This window comes from Leopardus geoffroyi, chromosome C2 (genome assembly GCF_018350155.1).
Source record: "Leopardus geoffroyi isolate Oge1 chromosome C2, O.geoffroyi_Oge1_pat1.0, whole genome shotgun sequence".
Taxonomy (NCBI): domain Eukaryota; kingdom Metazoa; phylum Chordata; class Mammalia; order Carnivora; family Felidae; genus Leopardus; species Leopardus geoffroyi.
Genome location: NC_059333.1, coordinates 68,063,622 through 68,084,046, shown reverse-complemented (window position 1 = coordinate 68,084,046; position 20,425 = coordinate 68,063,622). Strand labels below are relative to the sequence as shown.

The 20,425-nt window shown below is 37.7% G+C and overlaps 1 protein-coding gene across 1 annotated transcript; it reads right to left on the bottom strand.

Annotated features, from left to right (window-relative positions):
* Positions 1–1,971: 1,971 nt before the first annotated feature.
* On the bottom strand, positions 1,972–13,096 carry CSTA (cystatin A). The gene is made up of 3 exons (XM_045502246.1): positions 12,968–13,096; positions 5,072–5,173; positions 1,972–2,221 (listed from the first exon to the last, which is right to left on the bottom strand). The coding sequence occupies exons 1-3, from the start codon at positions 13,031–13,033 to the stop codon at positions 2,093–2,095; spliced, it is 297 nt and encodes a 98-aa protein (XP_045358202.1). The 5' UTR covers positions 13,034–13,096; the 3' UTR covers positions 1,972–2,092.
* Positions 13,097–20,425: the final 7,329 nt, after the last annotated feature.

The following is a 20,425-nucleotide window of genomic DNA, read 5'->3' as shown; positions in this document are numbered from 1 at the left end:
AATGGGAGAAAATATTTACAAATCATATATCTGATAAGGGGCTTGTATCCAAAATGTGTGAAGAACTCTTACAACTCAATAATAAAGATAAACAGCCTGATTAAAAAAATGGGGAAAGGATCTGAATAGACATTTCTCCAAGGAAGATATGCAAATGGATAATAAGTTCATGAAAGGATACTTGACATCATTTGTCATCAGGGAAATGCAAATCAAAACCATAATACAATATCACTTCATACCCTTCAGGATGATTTGACTCAAATAGGCAGATAATAACAAGTGTCGAGAATGTGGAAAAATTCAAATCCTCCTACACTGCTGTTGGGAATGTAAAATGGTGCATCTACTTTGGAAAATGGTCTGTAAGTTCTTGGACAATTAAACATATAGAGTTACCATATGAAACAATTTCACTCTTAGGTATATACCCAAGAGAAATGAAAATATGTATGGACAAAAAATATGTGCAAATGTTTATACATTGTTCATTACATTGTTCATAATAGTCAAAGCAACTCAAATATTTATCAACTGATAAATGATAAACAAAATGTAGTATGTCCATAAAATTGAATATTATTTGGCCATAAAATGGAATAAAACATTGGCACATGCTACAACATAGATGAATCTCCAAAACATTATGCTAAGTGAAAGAAGCCAGTTACAAAAACCCATATGTGATTTCATACATATGGAATATCTATAATAGGCAAATTTGTAGAAACAGAAAGTAAATTCATGATTTCTTTAGGGGTGAGGATGTGGAGGAGGATGGGGGATGATAGCAAAAAGGTATGGTTTTCTTTTTGAGGTGGTGAAAATGTTCTAAAATTGACTATGTGATGGTTGCACATATTTTTAAATGTACTAAAAACTATTGAATTGTATACTTTAATTGGATGAATTATATGGTATATAAATTATATCTTAATAGAGATGTTAGAAAATTCTGAGAAAAAATGGCAATTAAATGGAACACTTGGTTTTGGACTGGAGGTTTTAGCGATAAAAGACATTTTGGGGGGGGCGCCTGGGTGGCGCAGTCGGTTAAGCGTCCGACTTCAGCCAGGTCACAATCTCGCGGTCGTGAGTTCGAGCCCCGCGTCAGGCTCTGGGCTGATGGCTCAGAGCCTGGAGCCTGTTTCCGATTCTGTGTCTCCCTCTCTCTCTGCCCCTCCCCCGTTCATGCTGTGTCTCTCTCTGTCCCAAAAATAAATAAACGTTGAAAAAAAAAAAAATTAAAAAAAAAAAAAAAAAGACATTTTGGGAATTACTGAGGGAACTGAATGTTGTCTGGGGATTAGATGTTACCAAATGTACTAACAGTACATTAACTGTTGATTTTAGTACATTAACTAAAATCAGTTAATTTCCTGATTTTGATGGTTGTATTTCAATTGTTCAGGAGAAAATGCTTCTTTGTAGGAAATGCACACTAAAGTTTTTGTTGGTGATGGGGCATCGCTGTAGGTAACTTACTCTCAAGTGTCTGGGGAAAAAAGTTTTTTTGCAACTTATCTGTAAATTTAAGGTTATTTCAAACTATAAATAAACATATATTTTTTAACTTTATTTTTATATATTTTGAGAGAGAGAGCATGCACGAGTTGGGGAGGGACAGAGAGAGAAGGAGAGAGACAATCCCAAGCAGGGTCCACACTGTCAATGCAGAGCCCAATGGAGGGCTTGAATACATGAACGGTGAGATCATCACCTGAGCCAAAGTTGGCGCTTAACCGACTGAGCCACTCTGGTGCCCCAAAATATAAATATATTTTGTAAAATACCTGATTTAATTTTAAAATGTGAGGCTAGGGATGGAATATTGGATTCTTAGCAACCATAGGGAACTGATCACCCATGATCTAGCCTGTCTGTGGTGGGAAGGTGGTGGCAGTGGTGGTGGTCTTATCCTTTGACTTTGAGAAAGAAAAGATAATTAATATTAACACAGTAGAAGAGAAATAGTTGAAGAAATCAATTTATTTGAAAAGGAATGCTTCTTTATTGATAGTTACATATATTAGCAAGGATCGTTAATCAGTAGCCAGTGGAAAATACCAGACCACTTTTGGAACATGCTCTGCTAAAAGCCTGTCAGCTCATCGTCCTCACTTTTGCCAGTCTGGTAACCAGTAAGTGTCAAAGATGAATCTTGTACTGGAAGACCTTTGAATACTTTAATGTGAATATATCTATTATCACCTACTTGCACCTAAAAGATAAAAAAAGAAAAAACAATGAAAAAGAGATTCATTCAAATGGATCTCTGTCAAGTGAAAGATCTACAGACTATAAAGACTTTACTGAAATAAGCTTTTTGGGAACAGCATTTCTAGACCAGCATTCTTAGACCCTTGATTTTCATAAATCTACCCTCTTATTTTATGAGAAAGGGTATGGCTAGAGGCATAGATCCTTATTTAATTTTATTTATTTTATTTTATAAAATTTCCTACAGTCTGAAAGTTCAGAGTTGCATTTCATTTTCAAAGATGCACAGAACAAGAAAACATGTGACCGTCATTTTGTTGATTCTGTTTTCTGACTTCCAAATTGGGACACTTTATTTGCTGCATGGTTTGAGAAGGGAGGAGAAAATCAGAATTGTCCTAGAAATTTTGGGATGTGTGGTTCCCATATCTATAGTAGAACCTGCTTTGTAAGTACCCACTAGTAGGACTAAGCAGGGCCCAGGGGGTGGACAGTGTAGTGTCCCTCCTAAAATAAAGGGATCTTGCTGGGAAGTCATTGGTATGGAAATTGAAATGGTAGTTTGGGCAGGAATCTGGGACCTAGAAAATCATGGTAAGAATTTCTACCTTTGTTCTTGGTTGAAACAATGAAAGTTTATCTTATAATAATATTTTTTACATTCTGATGTTCCTTCCTAATTAACAAATACCATTTATCAAATGTTTACTATGATTCAGAGGCTATGATGAGCATTTTATATACTTCTTACTATGAGGTCTGAAGGAAGGTGGAACAATGACAGTTTTACAGATGCAGAAGCAGATTAGGAGAGATAAAGTAATTTTCCATAAATTTCTCAGCTAATAAGTGACAGAGTCAAAATCGAAATCCAGACTCTAACATCGACGTTCTTTTCACTCTACAGTGTAACTCTTTAAAAGCATTTATTCTGTACTTGGAACAGGGCATCAGCCTTTACATACATTGTTAGATGCAGCACAGCCAGTAGTTAAGCATCAGACCATCTGGATTCAAATCCTAGCTCTGCTCTTACAATTATATGACCTTATTAGTTACTCCATCTTTCTGGGGCTCCATTTTTTTGCCAGTAACATAGGGGAAATGATCATACTTACCTCATAAATTTGTTGAGAGGATTAAAAGAGATAATACATGTCCAGCTCTTAGAACAGAGCATATTATAAGTGCTTAGTAAATTTCAGTTCATTTATTCCACACAACACCTGGCAAAGTAGGTTATTATTTGCATTGTGCAGACAAGGGCATTGAGCCTCAGAGAAGATGAGGAGCTTCAATTACACAGGCACTGACTAGTGAACAAGTCAAACAAGGGTTCAAGGGTGCCAGAACTGACTGACACCAAAGCCTGCAGCCCTTCCATTCCACCACCTGCCTCTTGATAGGTACTTGAGAAAGAACAGAGGTCACATCACCAGCAAGACCTTAAATTTAGAGAGTGGTTCAAAGCAGAGATCAACAACTAGATACAGTGGCCAGGAAGTAATGAGGGAACTGTAATCCAGTAGGAGAAATCTGACGAGGCAGGTGGTCTTAACGGAAGAAATTTTCAAGTTTTCTGATAAGCTTTTAAGGACATACATGAGCTGGTTAATATATGAAGTTTATGAACTTGGACTAATCATAAATTATTAAAACAATGATCCCAATTTTGATGGCACGCTTCTTGTCTTTGAACAAAATCATTTTTCACTGGAGAACATTCTTTTTCAGCTGTGAAGAAAGCAGATTGAGAAGGAGGAAACAATGCCAGTGCTTTCTGAGGATAAAGCAGGATCTCATTCATGTGCACCACCTCAGGACCTGGCATATACTAGGAGTTCAAATATGGTAGGACTGGGATGATCCATTTATATAACTCAGTGTTGCAATTTTCCTATGCTTAGCTGGTTAGGACTGGTTAATTTATTTTTTGGCTCAAAACATTTTTCAAAAATGTTATATCTTAAGTAGTTATTGTTAATGAGGAATAAGCCAGAGTGTGTGTTGGTAAAATGGTTTTGTCAAGATTAAGTAAATGCATTTGAATGTCTGTTGTTATTATTTATTAAATCAGAATTGTCATCTCAATACAAAAGGATGGAAATTGTTCCCAAATATCTATGGTTGACTTGAAATGGTTCCCTCTCAACTTCATAACGATTTTCTTCAATTACAACTGGATAGTGCATCATTTAATTTATTGATGTAGCTATAAAATTAATCTTAAAATTATTTTAAATGTTCCACTGTTTTTAATTGTACCTGCAGTGTCACAAATTGACTCCACTTATTTGAGTTGTCAAAATTATTCAAATTGTATTAATCAAAACGCTTATGTAAAGGACAAAAGTGGTTTAAGTTATTTTTCCACCTTAAATTACTTTAAGTCCTTCCGAAAATCCATTTAATTAGATATATAGAATCACAAAGCTTTGAGGTAGAATAAACTTCAAGATAGCATGTGGTTCAGCTCCATGCCTTCAGGCAACTGAGATACTATCCTCCCGCTTCCCATAGGAAGCAGCCATGGCCACAAATTAGACATGCTTGGAACTGTTAATGAAATCTCTTTCTATACAATTTCTGAAAATTGTAATTTATAAAATATAATTGTCATTTGGAAGAAATCAATGGAAGAAAGCTTTCTAAATCCACAGGAAACAGATGGTTTGAATATCCCATCATCTACCAAATTTGAGAGTCTACCACTTGGGAAGTTTCATGTGGGATAGACATCTTCATTTAGCACAACCAGAGGGACAAAATATATGGTGGAGGTGACAGGGAACATCACACAAAATGAGAAATACAGTATCTTTTAGTGCCAAGGTGGATGTTGAACTCTAACCTTAATGTAGTAATTTATTCCGGCAACCACTTGAGTTTTGTACTCTATAGCTTCAAATTTTTGGTAAGTCTCATTTGTTTTTTCTTCAAGCTGATGTTTAACCTTAAGAAGAGAAAAGAGGAAACACATTATCAAAGCTATATTGGACTCCATTTATGCGATTTACAAGCCTGGGAAACTCGTGTTTCTGAAGGTCCTTAAACATAATGACAGCTATTTCCAGTATTTCAAGGATAATAAGATTACATGGGCTAACTAAAATGTCAAATTTTGTTGCGTTACATCAACTTGTGGCAATATATGGTAACGTTTTCACTAGTAAAACTCTAATATATGTATCTTTGATTGATAAAGATGGGAGAGCTATAATTACTACTTTATTTAAAAATTTTTTATTTTGAAACAATTTCAGACTCAAAGTTACAAAAATAGTGTCAAGATCCTTAATTTAATCGCAGCTGTAATTCACTTTGCCACGTAAGAAAACACATTTACAGGATTCAGGGATTAGGACGTTGGCCACCATTCTGTCTACCACAGGGGGATTATAAACTTTGATGGCAGCATTCCCAAACCAAACATGACAAGGGAATGAAAGTCTCAAATTCAATATGTGAACTTTCACTTAATCTACCAGTTTTCAGTATTGGTCCTTCATTCCTGCCCTCAGCTGAGCCTGATAATGCTAGTGTCCACTGTGTTCTCTCTGACTCAGTTTCTGCTAAGAGTAGATCTTCAGAATTCTGTGAGGGTGGAGGATGGGTAATAGGTTATCATCTTTCAGCTTGGAAGGGAGTGAAAGGGAAAGATCTGGGGGCAAGCTCCTCATACAGATCTGTCATCAGTTTTCCTGGTGGGAGCCCCATGCCTCACTCTTGTCATCATAAGTTTCTGGCATTGCTAGTGCTTGAGCCACTTTGGAATTCTGCACCATGAATCCACTTACTTCTGGCTCATCATTCCCGTCTGTGGTTTAGGCTTTGTCTAGATGGTCCAGTAATTTTCCCTTGTTCATCTGTTTTCCATCTTCCAAAGTTTTGTCAGTATCTCTGAGGTGGTATTTGCCTATCTCCTGTTGTCTTTCTATTTGTTGGCTTTATACCCTTTACCCTGCAATATTTTCCTATCATTTAGAAGGAAAAGGAAATAGACGTGTATGCTCGATTATACCTTGTTTATTGGGAAGTTGCCTCCCTGCCCATCACTAAAGCATTTCACATGTTTTAGGCAGGTCTCCCATGCATCTAGGGTTCTCCCAAGGCTATATCAAGTCCTTCCCGTCAGTGGGCAGATGTCCTGAATCCTTTTCTATCAGCACCTCAGTTTGGGTACCAGAACTGTTTTCAAATATGTAGACATTTCCAAACTCTTTGAGTTCTCAGACTACTTTGGAGGCTACAACTCTTCATAGACCACCACCCATTTCTCCTGTGACCTTCAGAATAGATGGGAAGAATGTGATACTGCTTTCTTGAGATGGAAAATAAAGCTCCAAAGTCGACAAAGGAAGAAGACAAATCATGAGGAAAAAAGAAACCAAACAAACGGAAATGGGAAGAGGTAGGGTGCAGGAGAGCGGGAAAAAAGTAGACAGGAGTGCTGAGAGAAGTCAAGTAAGGAGAGGAGTTACTGTCCTGTTGCTTCCTCTGTCTAACCCTTCTGAGCCAATATGGGGTACCAGTCAAGTTAGGAGCTAAGTTGGAAAGGGTTAATCTCTACACTAAACCCAACATTATCTATTTAAACCTCATTTTACAAATGAGGGACCTAAGGCTGTGAGGAGAACATGACTGCTTAAGGCTGAAAAATTGTTAATTACAGTTATTTAAGGTTTTAAATCCCTTGCTTGATAGCTTAAGTATCTGATTTATCAGTGGCAGTGATCTGTATTCCTTCTGGTTTCCAGTCTTTTGGTCGTGTTTTTTTTTTTTACTGCCTATCAGAAAATTTTATTTCCGTCTTAAAATCGATCAAAATCTGCAACCTTTCCACTGCATCTATATAGTCCTCAAGTCCAAAATTTTCCATAAGAGAGCTGACTTCAAATGTCCGGTTTGTTTCAGTAAGTGCATTGGCACCTATCAGACTGTGTGCCATGATTTCAGGGTCACTCTACTTATAACCTGTAGCCTTGCTCTCTCTTCCCAGTAGAACAGACTGGTATTATTCTAACGTTGGATGCTATGAACCTGGGGTAATGAGGCTTAAGCCGAGGAGCAGGAAAGGGGGAAGAATAGGAAGGAACTGGTCAGTGAAACTTTAATTTTCAGAAGGCAACTTGGTGCTGAAAGACTCCCCAAGGGTGGGTGCTGAGAGGGTAAAGCCAGCTGGGAGTGGTGGTCTGGGACCTGGTGGTACATAGACAGACCTCGAGCTGAACACAGTTGACATTCACTTTCCTCAGCCTACCATGCATGGTGGTGGCTGAGATGCTGGAAGAAGAAACAGTGTGGGTTTGTCATTTGAGCCCCAGCCAGTGGAAGGATCCTATCAGGAAGGAGCAGCTGGCAAAATACAATTACCCTAGAGTTGTTCAAATTTTTTTTCTTTTCTTTTCTTTTCTTTTCTTTTTTTTAATTGCTGCAGAGCATGAATCTTGGTGAATGGTTAGTTCTCTGGGATCTGAGGATTCTAGCCATGCTGCACTTAACACCTATGGCTTTTCCCTATCTGTAATCATTCTGCAGAAATATTGGGCTATGCATAATTTAGGGAAGAATGGATATAAATGTGATAGAGGCAACATGGGTAAGCTATATTTTGGGATGTTTTACAGAGTAAGGAAGGAGAGTTTGGGCAGTAGCATGAAAGTATAGTAGGGCTGATGAGAAGTGACTTAGACATTTGTCATCTGACCATGTTTTGAGGGAATGGACAAGTATGGGGCAAGGCAACTGGTATGCAAGAAATGATGGCATCTGACATGAGAGAAGAAAGGTGGACTGAAGAACAGAGGGCAGAGTCTTAGGCTGGAGGGAGGAATGAGATCCAGCAAGAGAAAAGGAATCAGAGTGTTCTTGCACCAGATGACTGCAATCTTTTAAGAGAAGAAACTGAGATACCTACTGGAGGGGCCATGGGGATGGAGGGATTGAGAAACCAAGGAGAGAGAAGGTCCAGGTCCACCTTTCTGGAGTTTCTAGAAAAGGGCCAACAGGCTGTGACTGAAAGCATGTTCTGGAAGCCCTAGGGTCCTGTTGCTGTTGTTTGCTGGCATGAATTCATAAATTTGTAGTGAGTGAGTTTCTGTGGTTCTGCAACTTCCTTGGCAAAGTTCTCTGGATCTGGAGCACAAGCTGAAGAGGAAGTGGTGGCAATGCGAGTGATCTCTAATTGAGGACTGGAATGCCAGAATTTCATGGGGTCAACAGAAATCAGGGGTGGAAGAGTGTATGAAGCCACTCACCATGGGTCCAGGCTGGACGAATGCTCAAGTTGGTTTAGGCATGTTATGATGGAAATGGGAGGGTGAATGCCTGAATGATTGTAGTGTGGCTGAATGGCAGGCTCTCTGGGTGTGGGGCAGTGGGATTGATGAGGAAGCTGCTGTCATAGAGAATACAAATGTGTGGGTGAGTGACAACTGTGACATACTAAGCTCCAGGGTGTGATGTCCATGATGGTATGTGGAGGGGGTGTTTGTATGGTATTATGGTCTGTGCTTGCCAGGAATGGCATTCAGTAATTAAGTTTGACTGAGGTGTGTGTGTGTGTGTGTGTGTGTGTGTGTGTGTGTATGTGTGTGTTGTATCTACCTGTGCATGCATAATAATAGCTCTTATTTCTAAAAATAACTGTTGAAATAACATTTATTTCCTGCATGTAAAATTACTCAGAATTCTCATCCATTGGTTTTTTAACATATGATGTAAGATATGGATCGGCAGTAATGATCTAGAGGCTTTTGCTGGTAGGGCCACTCGGTCCTTAATTACATATATTACAGTTTTTCATAGATGCGGTCAAGTATAGCTTGTTATTTCCTTGAGTGTATCTCTTATCTCCAATCTATTTTGTAAATCTCTCTAAAGGCAGAAACCATTTTTGTGTCCCTTCTGTCCCTATAACATTTCACATGGTACTGTGTATATAATGTTTTCCGAATAAAGAAAGTGAGGTTGTTTTTCTTCATGACAACTTGTCTTTCCAGAAAGGAAAGAGGGTAGAAGAGAGGGATAGCAGAGATCCTCAACTAACACAAAGAACTCTGGGAAAGGGTATTGCTTCTACGTGTACTCTGGACCCAAGAATCATTATTATCCTTTAGTAATACATGATACACAATTACCATTCAGTCTCTGCTATCTTCAGAATGGGGACACTCTTTTCTTCTGCCTTTGGAAATGTTCAAGTCTCCTCAACCCCAAGCTCTTTGTTTGATTTTCTTCTCTTTCTGACTTTGTCCAACATCCCTCTTTCATTTTGATGTCAAATTCCTTAAACCTGCAGTTCTCATTTTTCTTTGATGCTTTCTCCTCTCTATGAGATAGCTTTCTCCATCCTTCCTTTGCCTCCCAAATGGAGTTCTTCCTTCAGTTGGCGTTCCACTAAAAAGCTCTTTGATAAGGACAGTGAAAGCTGATAAACGTCAGCTCCTCTAAGAAGCTCCTCTAAGAAGAAACTTCAGCTCTAAGAAGCTCCTGCATTTTAATAGGTGATTTAAAAAAATAAGAATACATAAAAAACATCAAAGATATAAATTACAAGGTAAATGACAGGTAGTAGTGCTCTTCCTTGAGACCCCCTAAGATCCTACTAAGTGTATGACTACTAACACCTACCCATTTGCCTGGCTCTGACTGGGCACCTAACTAATTCTATAATCTTGGAGAAGGTGTTGATTATATTTCCTCATCTAAAAGTGCTTTCGGTAATAACTGCCTTTTGGGGTTGTTTGTAGGGAGATAAGTTACATAATTGATGGGAAGTGCTTCCTAAATGACCATTCCTCCACCTTCTAATACTTAATTGGGAATTGCCCCCTAAGGTTCTCCTGTGAGAGGGGAGCTAACTAAATGATAACTGGGAGTTTAATACCTGATAAGCTGAACTACTATACAGTAATTCTTCACTTGAAAGTTAGGGACTTTGGGGCACCTGGTTGGCTCAGTCGGTTAAGCTTCTGACTTTGGCTCAGGTCATGATCTCACGGTTTGTGAGTTCGAGCCTCACATCAAGCTCTCTGCTGTCAGCACAGAACCCACTTCAGATCCCCACCTCTCTCTGCCCCTCCCCCACTTGTGCTCTTTCTCCTCTCTCTCAAAATAAATTAAAAAACTTAAAAAAAAAAGAAAGAGCTTTGATGGGCAAACTCTAATGTGTTTCCTCTTCCAAACCTATGATTTAAAAAATATTTTATATTACATCCCAGTTATCTTGACTTCCCTAAATGGAGTGTAAACCCCTTGAGGGCAGGGGCCATGTCTTAAAGTCCTTATGTATCTTCTTTTTTTTTCTTAGTTTTTTTTTTATTATTTATTTATTTTTGAGAGAGAGACAGAGTGTGAGCAGAGGAGGGGCAGACAGAGAGGGAGACACAGAATCTGAAGTAGGATCCAGGTTCTGAGCTATCAGCACAAAGCACGCTTATGTATCACAGTCCTGGACACCTAATTGATATTCAAGAAATGGTTCATTCTGGGGCGCCTGGGTGGCTCAGTCAGTTGATTGTCCGACTTCGGCTGAGGTCATGATCTCAGGGTTTATGAGTTCAAGCCCTGCATTGGGCTCTGTGCTGACAGCTCAGTGCCTGGAGCTTGCTTCGGATTCTGTCTCCCTCTCTTTCTGCCCCTCCCCTACTCATACTCTGTTTCTCTCTCTCTCTCAAAAATAAAAAATAAAAATTAAAAAAAATGATTCATTCATATTTATTTCTCAAATTGATTTAAATCTGAGGCTGGCTGCTTGCACAGATAAGGCAATTTACCATACCTTGTATTTCCCTCAACCCACATACTTCTCCATGTTCCTGCCACTTTACAGTGGAAAAGGCAGGTGGTCAAAATCTTAAGACAGGCCAGCTTCTTAACCAGGCAGTTATTAACCTCTTTGAATCTCAGTCTGAAATCTCACCTGAAAAATGGACATGATGATTTCCTTCCCTGCCCTAGGGGTTATGAAGATCAAATGAGAGGTTGGTCAAATGGATGACAAGGCTTTTAAAACTGCAGAGCACCTTTCTGGGGTGACATAGCTACTGTTAATATCTATCTTTCATTCTACCTCCTTGATGGGATAAGCCTTGTCAGAGTAAGCCTGAGGTAAGCAGCAGGAAACACACTTGCAAGTTAATTTCATCATTTAAGATGTGGCTCACAGATGAATGTTTTTAACAACACAAGGCCTTCTTATAACTTTATAGCTTCTTGTTAAAAAATTTATTCTTGCTAAGATAGGCTTTTAAAAAATGATTAAAATTTTCTGCATTCTCTCTATCAAATCTGTTATTCCCCAACTTTCTTACAGCTCTGGTCCCTGGAGAGTCTCAGGGGGATTTTCTGGGGTCAGGGGTGATTTCAGGTGAAGATTTAAAGCAAATAACTGTGATGCCTCACCTATGCATGTTTCTTTCTTGTTTCCAAGTCATTATTATGCACATCATCTTATTTTGCCCTCACAGCTCTGCCAGCAGAGCAAGAGGTGTGATCTTCATCTCACAAATGGAATTGAGATTTTTTTATTCAGTGCCTTGCTTTTAGAAAGCCCATCTCCCACAGGTCTCTTGGATATCATGCATCTCTAGTCCTGGTGGCCGGTGAGGTCATGGACAGCAGCAGGGCCATCACCTGGAAGCTGGTTAGAAATACAGGCTCTCGGGCTCATCCCAGCCAGATCTACTGAGTCAGAATCTGCATTTTAACAAGACTCCCAGGTAACTCATGTGCACACTGAAGTTTGAGGACACTGACCTGATATAAGGACTCAAAAAAAGGTATAAATGACTTAATATTCTGCTTTACAAGAAAAATAAGCTCCAAAGTATTTTTTAAAAGAACTCTTAAAAGGGAAACATTTAGTCCCAAAGAACTAGTGGTAGAATTCCAGGCATCTAATCTCTAGAAAGCATTCCAGAGCCCTAACATAGAGGATCCTATCTCTCTCATTCACACAAGAAGCTGATATTGTTTGCCAGTGTCATTGAAAGAAGTTTCAGAGAGAAAAACAAGGAATGAGATAAGAAAATAGGGCAACAATTTACAGGCCTAAAATGGCAATTTACATATTTTTTCTTTTCATAAAATATGCAATATAATAAAATTTTATTATTTAGGTCATATCTAATCAAAGAACACTTAGAAAAATGTATCAACTTGCTGAAAACATTGAGTTCTGTTTTCACCCTTATCAATTTTGGAATCACCATAGACTATGCCACTCCTCTTCCATACTAGTTTAATCATCTTCTAAATACTAAAAGACTAAAATATTTTCTATTTATTCAAATTGGCAGGAAGTTTGTAAGTGGTATCTTTGCAATATTGTTCTTCGTTTAACCCATTAAAAAAATTCCCTGTAGGGAGGGTAAAGTCTAGTTTGTCAAATTGTTAGCAACCTCAGACTTTAATTACATGTTGGCTCCATTTGGTAAGATCAGAAACTGAATTAGTAATCCTAGAATCATACACTGTAAGCCTATAAAGATGACCTAATACAAATTCTTCTTTTATAAATGGGGAAACTGAGGCTCAGAGAAGTGATGTTACTTGCCTGAGATCGCTCTCATATTTGGGATTATTAGAGGTTTTATCTGAAAAGGTTTTTAGTTGTAGGGAAGCCTGAACAAAACACAACATATTTCCCAGTGTTCTAGTTTTCATGTTCACCCACACACTTAACACACCTGACCTAGGAACCAAGATTTTGAATCAATCCTTTTCATGACATACATCAACTCACCTCGTTAGCAATCTCTTGGATTTCTGGAGTGGCAGGTTTGGCTTCACTTAAGCCTCCAGGTATCATTTTGACTAACTGCTTCTTTGCTAGGCAGGATGCCGGAACTGAAGTGATCAGGTAAGCGTGGAGACTCTGGTTTTTAAAGAGTCAACAAGCCCCGCCTCCAGAAAGTATTCTTTTTCACAAAGAGCAAATAGGCACAGGGAAAATGAGTATGTCTTGAAGCAAGCCATGCTGCTTCCTCAACAGAATATGCTAATAGGAATTTGGAAGAATGAGGGCTGGGGATGGACAAATGGGTGTGCCCAACAAGTCACCATGTCACAGGAGTCAGACTTCCTCACATTCTCTTTGACAAGGGTTCTCTCCTATTGCATCTGAGAAATGAAATCTGAAGCCATGACCAGGGTTTCCTAATGTTTTAAAGGCTTTAATAAAAAATTTTGTGTTTTAAGGGTGTATTTACTAATAATGTCAAGGCTAATTGTTTAGAATTTACTTGACTTTATAAAGAAAGTAGAAGGATCAATCTGGAGAAACTTGCTGGATATTTGTATTTTACCTTTTTTTTTTTTTTTTTTACCATTTCTAGAACTGCAGTAAAACACAAAGAATAAAACAACAAACACCTATACTCCTATTATCCAGATTTAAAACTTTTAACATTTTATCTTACCTATCGTCCCTTTGTTCTTTTTCTTTTTTTTTGTTTTGTTTTGTTTTGTCGTTGTTTTTAAGATAAAATATTACCGACCTCCCACTCCCATCTCCCAACCTTACCCCCCACAGAGGTAAACTACATACATTGTGAGTTTTACACATTTACTTAGTAGTGTGTTTTTAAAAATTCATTTAAATTGTAGGCTAAACATATATTCTGTGTTATGCTTTTTTCTAGCTCAACATGTTTTTGAGTTGTTCCATATTGATACACAGATAGACCAATGTAGTTTATTTCCTTTAACTGCTTCTTGTGATAGATTTATCTGTCTAACTATCTGTATATCATCTATTGTCTCTATCTGACTGCTATGTGCTAGTCCACATTTTACATATTTATTCCCCTACTTATGAAGACTTTGGCTTTTCTAGTTTTTTACCCTTAAAAACAAAATTGCATTTTTCCCCCTTTTGTACATGTGTGAGGGCTTCTGAAGGCAAATTATCTAGAAACAAGATTGCTGTTTTGTGTGAATTTTTAGCTGTATTATTTTATTCAATTTTGGAATATGTAACACATACATATGATAAAAATGTTCAAAAGGAACAAAATAATTTACAGTATAAGGAATTCTTCACCCACTCTTCCTCAGCCACTTTTCTACTCTTTAGAGACTATTGTTACCAGCTTCTGTATCTTTCAGAGATATTCTTTATATGTACCTATATATATATATATATATATATATATATATATAAAATTAACTACATACATACATATACACATGTATGTACTTTCCTTGTATAAATGGTACAAATGGTATCCTATCACATAATCTATTATGTGCTTTGCTTTATCCCTAACAATATATTTTGGAGACTGTTTTATATTATTATATTATACATTAATACTTTAATATTATAATTCATTAATATATAATATGTTATATAAATTATATATTAGAAAGGTGCTTAATTCTTTATAAGGTTTGGCAGGTGCTTGACAAATTTTTGGAGTTAGGTTGGTGTCTTACTGGATAATGTAAGGGGTGCTATGCAGATGGATGTCCATGGAATGCCCTCACTCATGTATTGAGAAGAAGAGGAAATGTGAATGACACGGTGCTCACTCAAGAGGCCACAAGTCATCTTAACACGTTGGCTTAGCTCTGGCCACAGATAATCCTTGACATCTTCTTGTGACCTTTCTAAGTCAGGTCCTCTCATATCCAGGCCTCTAACTTTTTTTTAGAGCCACAGTCCATTTCTTCCTCTCTGTTCACCAACTTCAGGTGATACTTGTCTAAACTCCCCAGTGGTCAGGCATAGGGTAAACAGCCTATCTTCTGTTCTCTTTCTAGAGTCTATGACTGTTAATCTTGGGTAATCCCTCTTGATTCTCAATAATTTCTTTTAGTAGCAAAAACTACCCCAAAGCAATTATTGCTTTTGTCTTTACATTTCCATTATAATATCCTAGCTCTCCTCGAAGGGAGTATGGATGCCTCTGATAGGGAAGAGTCACATACAAGGAAGTGCAGAAAAGAAAAACACAACAATTACTATCTCTGTTAACTATTTAATTAGTTAAACACACAATTAATTAAATGCACATTGTAAAGTATCTTTAAGATTGCTCTATTGGATGTTGTTGTTTTGGGTATCAATTGTTCAGGCTATTTTAATGGAACTGGACCTTCTCATATGTTTTATATTTCTTGTCTTGGAGCTCATATTTCTATAGGAATGATCTTTATTGGAGGTTTCCCTTGTGGGGGGCTGGATTGTGGGCTTCCCAATGGGGTGGTTGCCTCTACTGGGCTTTATGGGAGTATGCAGGCTCAAAAGTGCTTCTTATTTTACTGTTGACTTTGGGCTCTTGAATTATGAGCATACTGAGAATTGGGGCTTATCTCCAGCATTTGGTACAGGCTTGGGGTTCTGGACTTCCCTAGTTGATGGTGTTTCCACATACGGCTGGGTAAATATATGAATTCATTCATTATGCACTCCATCATTTCTACTCCTAGATATTTACCCAAGAGAAGTGAAACATATGTCCACGAAAAGACTTGTGTACAAGTGTTCATAGCTGCATTTTAACAGCTCCAAACTGAAAACAATCCAGATGTCAATCAACTGGTAAATAGATTTAAAGAATTGTTTATCCATCTATAGAGTACTACTCAACAATAAAAAAGAGAAAAATAGTAATACATTCAATAACATAGGTAACATAGGTGAAAAAGAAGTCAAAGTAAAAAGAAGTCAAAGAAAAAAGAAGTCAAGTAAAAGAAGCCAAACACAAAACACTATGTACTATATTATTCCATTTATATGAAATCCTGGAAAAGGCAAAATTATAGTGACAAAAACAGTTCAGAGGTTGCCAGGGGCTGGGAGTGGGAGAAAGGATCTACTACAAAGGGGCACAAGGAAATATTTTCAGGAAATGGAACTGTTCTATATCTGGATTGTGGTGGTGGTTATGCAACGGTATACAATTTGGAAAATTCGTCAAATTGTACATTTAAAATGTGTGGACTATATTGTATGTAAATTACACCTGAAAAAGGCCGAAGTAAAAAAGCACTACCTTTTAAACACCTTGTTTATATGTCTTTTGGTCTTGCTTTTATACTGCTTCCTCTAATGTTTTTCATTAGAGTTTCAGCTACCACTGCATCAACATGTTGCCTTAAAAATGATTTTAAAAACCTAGTTACTACTCCTGGCTATCCTCAGGTTAGGGGAAAAGTAGGAGGTAAGGCTGATTGAGGACAGGTCATGGAAAACAGGTGAAAGATTTTATACTTTAGTTGTTAGGTAACAGAGGTCACTAAAAATCTTGAGTTATACAGAAACTATGTGTACTTTAGAAAGAAAATTGGAAGCAAGGTGTAGGCTGTATTGAAGGACAAGATCCTAAAGATAGAAAGACTGATTAGTGAGTTATCACAAAGGAACAATGAAAAGTTAATCCTGATCCAATGTTGTGTCAAATGGATTGGAGAGGAATGGGTATGACAATTTATAAAAACAGTATTAGGAGGAAGTCAAGGATAAGAAAAAGGGAGTCCGTGGCTGATGATGGTTTTATTTGGATGACCAGGAAGATAATTATACCATTAATAGAATTTGGATATACAGGAACAAGAGCATGTTTAAACAAGTTGGTCAATACTAAAAATATATAAAGATACAACAGAGAAAAGAAAACCACCTCTCCCCCTTTTCCAGGAAAATCCTGGGGAGAATGAAGACTTAGCAAAATAACTTAATCAAAGGATTGCTAATGTAATGCAGAAATCACAAATAATGAACCTTGATATTTCAGTGGCCTTATAGAAATTTAATTTTCAATCATATTTCATAAAGTGTCTTGTGAAAAAAAAATGCTAGACTGGACATTACCAGCTCAGTAAAGATGAGAAACTAGAGAAGGCTGGGGAACATTAAAATATCAATGATCTTTGGGGCAAAAAACCATAAGCAGTGCCGGATACATGAAGAACTTGCTTAATTTGAATTGATTCCATCTCAGTATGTCACCAATAATTTAAACTTCTGTCTTGTTACTTTGCTAAGAAGCACAAAAATCTCTTCCATAGTAACCAGATGTTAACTACTATGAAATATAATTATTTTTCAAAAATGGTCTAGGACAGAACCTTTTTATATGATATAATTTATATAATCTCTTTCTAAGAAGAAATTAGCTGTCTTGATAACATACGTAAACAATTTTCTGATGAACTTAATAGGATTAAGGCTTGTTCGACAAACCCAGTTATTTTTCATAAAATAAGTGGTTACTTTTCATAAAAGATAAGAATAAGTTTCTCATACTGTTCACAGAACTTTGAAGCTCAGGCTTCCCTTGTCATCATTAGGGCTAGACAAGGACCCTGCAGAGAATTGCAGAACCAGCCTTCAAGAAGGGGTTGGCCTCTGCTGGGACTGAGGGAGGTCATGTCAGTCCTGCCACTAAAATCTAAGCAGGATACACTCATATGTGGAATTTAAAAAGCAAAATAGGTGGATATTGGAGAAGGGGATAAAGAGAGAGGGCAGGAAACCTAAGAAATTCTTAACTATTTAGAACAAACTGATGTTGATGGAGGGAGGTACGAGGGGATGGGCTAAATGCGTGATGAGCATTAAGAAGGGTACTTGTGATGAGCACTGAGTGTTTTATATATATATATATATATATATATATATATATATATATATATATATATGTATATATATACATATAACTAGAATTTAAATAAAAACTTGAAAACGGAAAAAAGAAAATAAAATCTAAGCAGGGTAGACCTGGAGGAGGGGCTGGGACAGTGGAAGGAAGCATCAGGAGGAAGATGAGGAAGCCTCAATGGAGAGAGAGGAGTTAGTGGCCAGCAGCCCCTGCCCAGTGGATATTTTTATGTTAGAAATGCACATGGGGAGCGCCTGGGTGGCTCAGTTGGTTAAGCATTGGACTCTTGGTTTCGGCTCAGATCATGATCTCATAGTTTCTGAGTTAGAGCCTCGCATGGGACATCTGTGCTAAGAGCATGAAGCCTGCCTGGGGTTCTCTGTCTCCCTCTCTTTCTGTACCTCCCCTGCTTGTGCTTGCATGTGCTCTCTCTCCCAAAAATAAATAAATAAACATAAAAAAAATAAGAAGAAATGCACATGGGCTGTTGAGACAGTTGGTGGCTGGCTGCCGGCGACCATAACAGACCTCAAACCATCCAGTTCCATCAATACTCATGTAACTAGAATCTCTGCTCTTGCAGCTCTCTACTCCAATGCCGTATACAGGGCAAATGGCCCCTTTCTCAAACTCAACTTTTGTCAATCTTTCCTCCCCCAGAGCTAGTGTAGTGGTTTTCAAATTGCCCTCAAGGGACTCTAAAGGTTTCTCAGAGTTTTTCTGGGGCCTGGAGGTGAGGGTGAGTGGAAGTGTGGGAGGAGGAAAGAGTAGTTAACTATCCATAATGGCTTTGCCTCTGTTCTTTGCTTCAAGCAGAGTGGTGTAGCTATGCACAGAGATTCCTTTCAGGAGGAGTGCTCTATTCTTACAAAAAAATTTCCTTGTCCAGGCCTTTTAGGGAGAAAGCTGTGACCCTGTGGTCTGGGCATTGACTGATATCGTGGCGTGAGAAAAGCAGTTTTTATTCTACATTCACAGAGAAAAGGAGACAGTCCAGCCAGCCAGGTGTCAGGAGGGCCAACCCATGTTTTATGACGAGACTACTCTCTGTGACTTTGAACCTCAAACCTGCAAAAAGTTGACTAAACTTGCAAAATCCTTGGCAGAAGTGGATTTTTTTGTTTGTTTGCTTTTGAGGTGGAGCTCATTGTCAGAGTTTCATGCCTGGATTGCTGTGTAGCAAAATAGAATGGACAGAAGGGAATCAAGAGGGTGAACCCTTAGGGCTCAGCCAAACTCTTGGGCAGACATAGAGTTTCCTCTTCTCCAAACTGGATCTCTTTGGCTGGAGAGTCCCCAGTTCCCATCTGGATTGCATATATTTGGGATTCCATGTGGGATTCTTTTTTTCCCTTTTTTTAAAAATTGAAACATAATTTACATGTGGCAAAATGCATACATTTTCAGTGCACAGCTCAATAACATGTGCTTAAATTTTTACAGTTGTATACACCCATATAATATTATGGAATATTTCCATCATCCTAGAAAGTTCCCTGATATCCCTTCCCAGTCACTACAGTTTACTCAACCAGTGGTTTTCCAGTTTTTAAACTTCATATAAGTGGACTCAAACTATAGATATTCTTCTGCATTTGGTTTCTTTTGCTCAGCAAAATGTTTTTACTCTTTACCCATGTTGTTGCTTTTATCAAATAGTTTGTTCCTGTTTTATTGCTGTATGATATTCCATTGCCTAAATATGCCATGTTTGTTTATTCTACTGATGGGCATTTGGGTTGTTTCTAGTTTTTGGCTGTTTTGAATAAATCTACATTAAGCAAGTCATTTCTTTTGGGTATATAGCTAGGAGTGGAAATCCTAGGATAGAAGGAAGGTGTATGTTTAACTTTATTAGAAACTGCCAAACAATTTCCAGTATGGTTGTACCATTTTAAACTCCATCAACAATTCATGAGAGTTCTGATTGCTCCATCCACTTTAAAATTTGGTATTGTTATGCTAGTCTTCTAAATTTTAGCCATTCCTGTGGGTATAGTGCATCTCACTGTGATTTTAACACAGTGTTGTGCTCATCACAACAAGTGCGCTCCTTAATCCCCATCTTCTATTTCACCCATCCCACCTCCATCTCCCTTCTGGTAACCATCAGTTCGTTCTCAATAATTAAGAGTCTTTCTTGATTTGTCTCTCTTTTCCCTTTGCTCATTTGTTTTGTTTCTTAAATTATACATATGAGTGAAATCATATGGTATTTGTCTTTCTATGACTGACTTATTTCACTTAGCATTATAGTCTCTAGCTCCATCTACGTCATTGTAAATGGCAAGATTTCATTCCTTTGTATGGCTGAATAATATCCATGTATACCTATATATCTATCTATATCTATATCTATCTTCTTTATCCATTAATCAATCAGTGGACACTTGGGGTGCTTCCATATCTTGGCAATTGTAAATAATGCTGCTCTAAACATAGGGGTGCGTGTATTTCTTTGAATTCGTGCTTTTGTATTCTATTTATTGGGCAAATACCCAGTAGTGCCATTACTGGATTGTAGAGTAGTTCTATTTTTAGCTTTTTGAGGAATCTCCCTATTGTTTTCCACAGTGGCTATAACAGTTTGCATT

What these genes read in the sequence shown, in the direction of transcription:
- CSTA (XM_045502246.1), bottom strand. Translation starts at nt 13,033, where the DNA reads ATGATACCTGGAGGCTTAAGTGAAGCCAAACCTGCCACTCCAGAAATC. An exon ending in TCCAAGAGATTGCTAACGAG is followed by an intron (nt 5,174 to 12,967) that starts GTGAGTTGATGT and finishes TCTCTTCTTAAG; the next exon opens with GTTAAACATCAGCTTGAAGA. An exon ending in GAATAAATTACTACATTAAG is followed by an intron (nt 2,222 to 5,071) that starts GTTAGAGTTCAA and finishes TTTATCTTTTAG; the next exon opens with GTGCAAGTAGGTGATAATAG.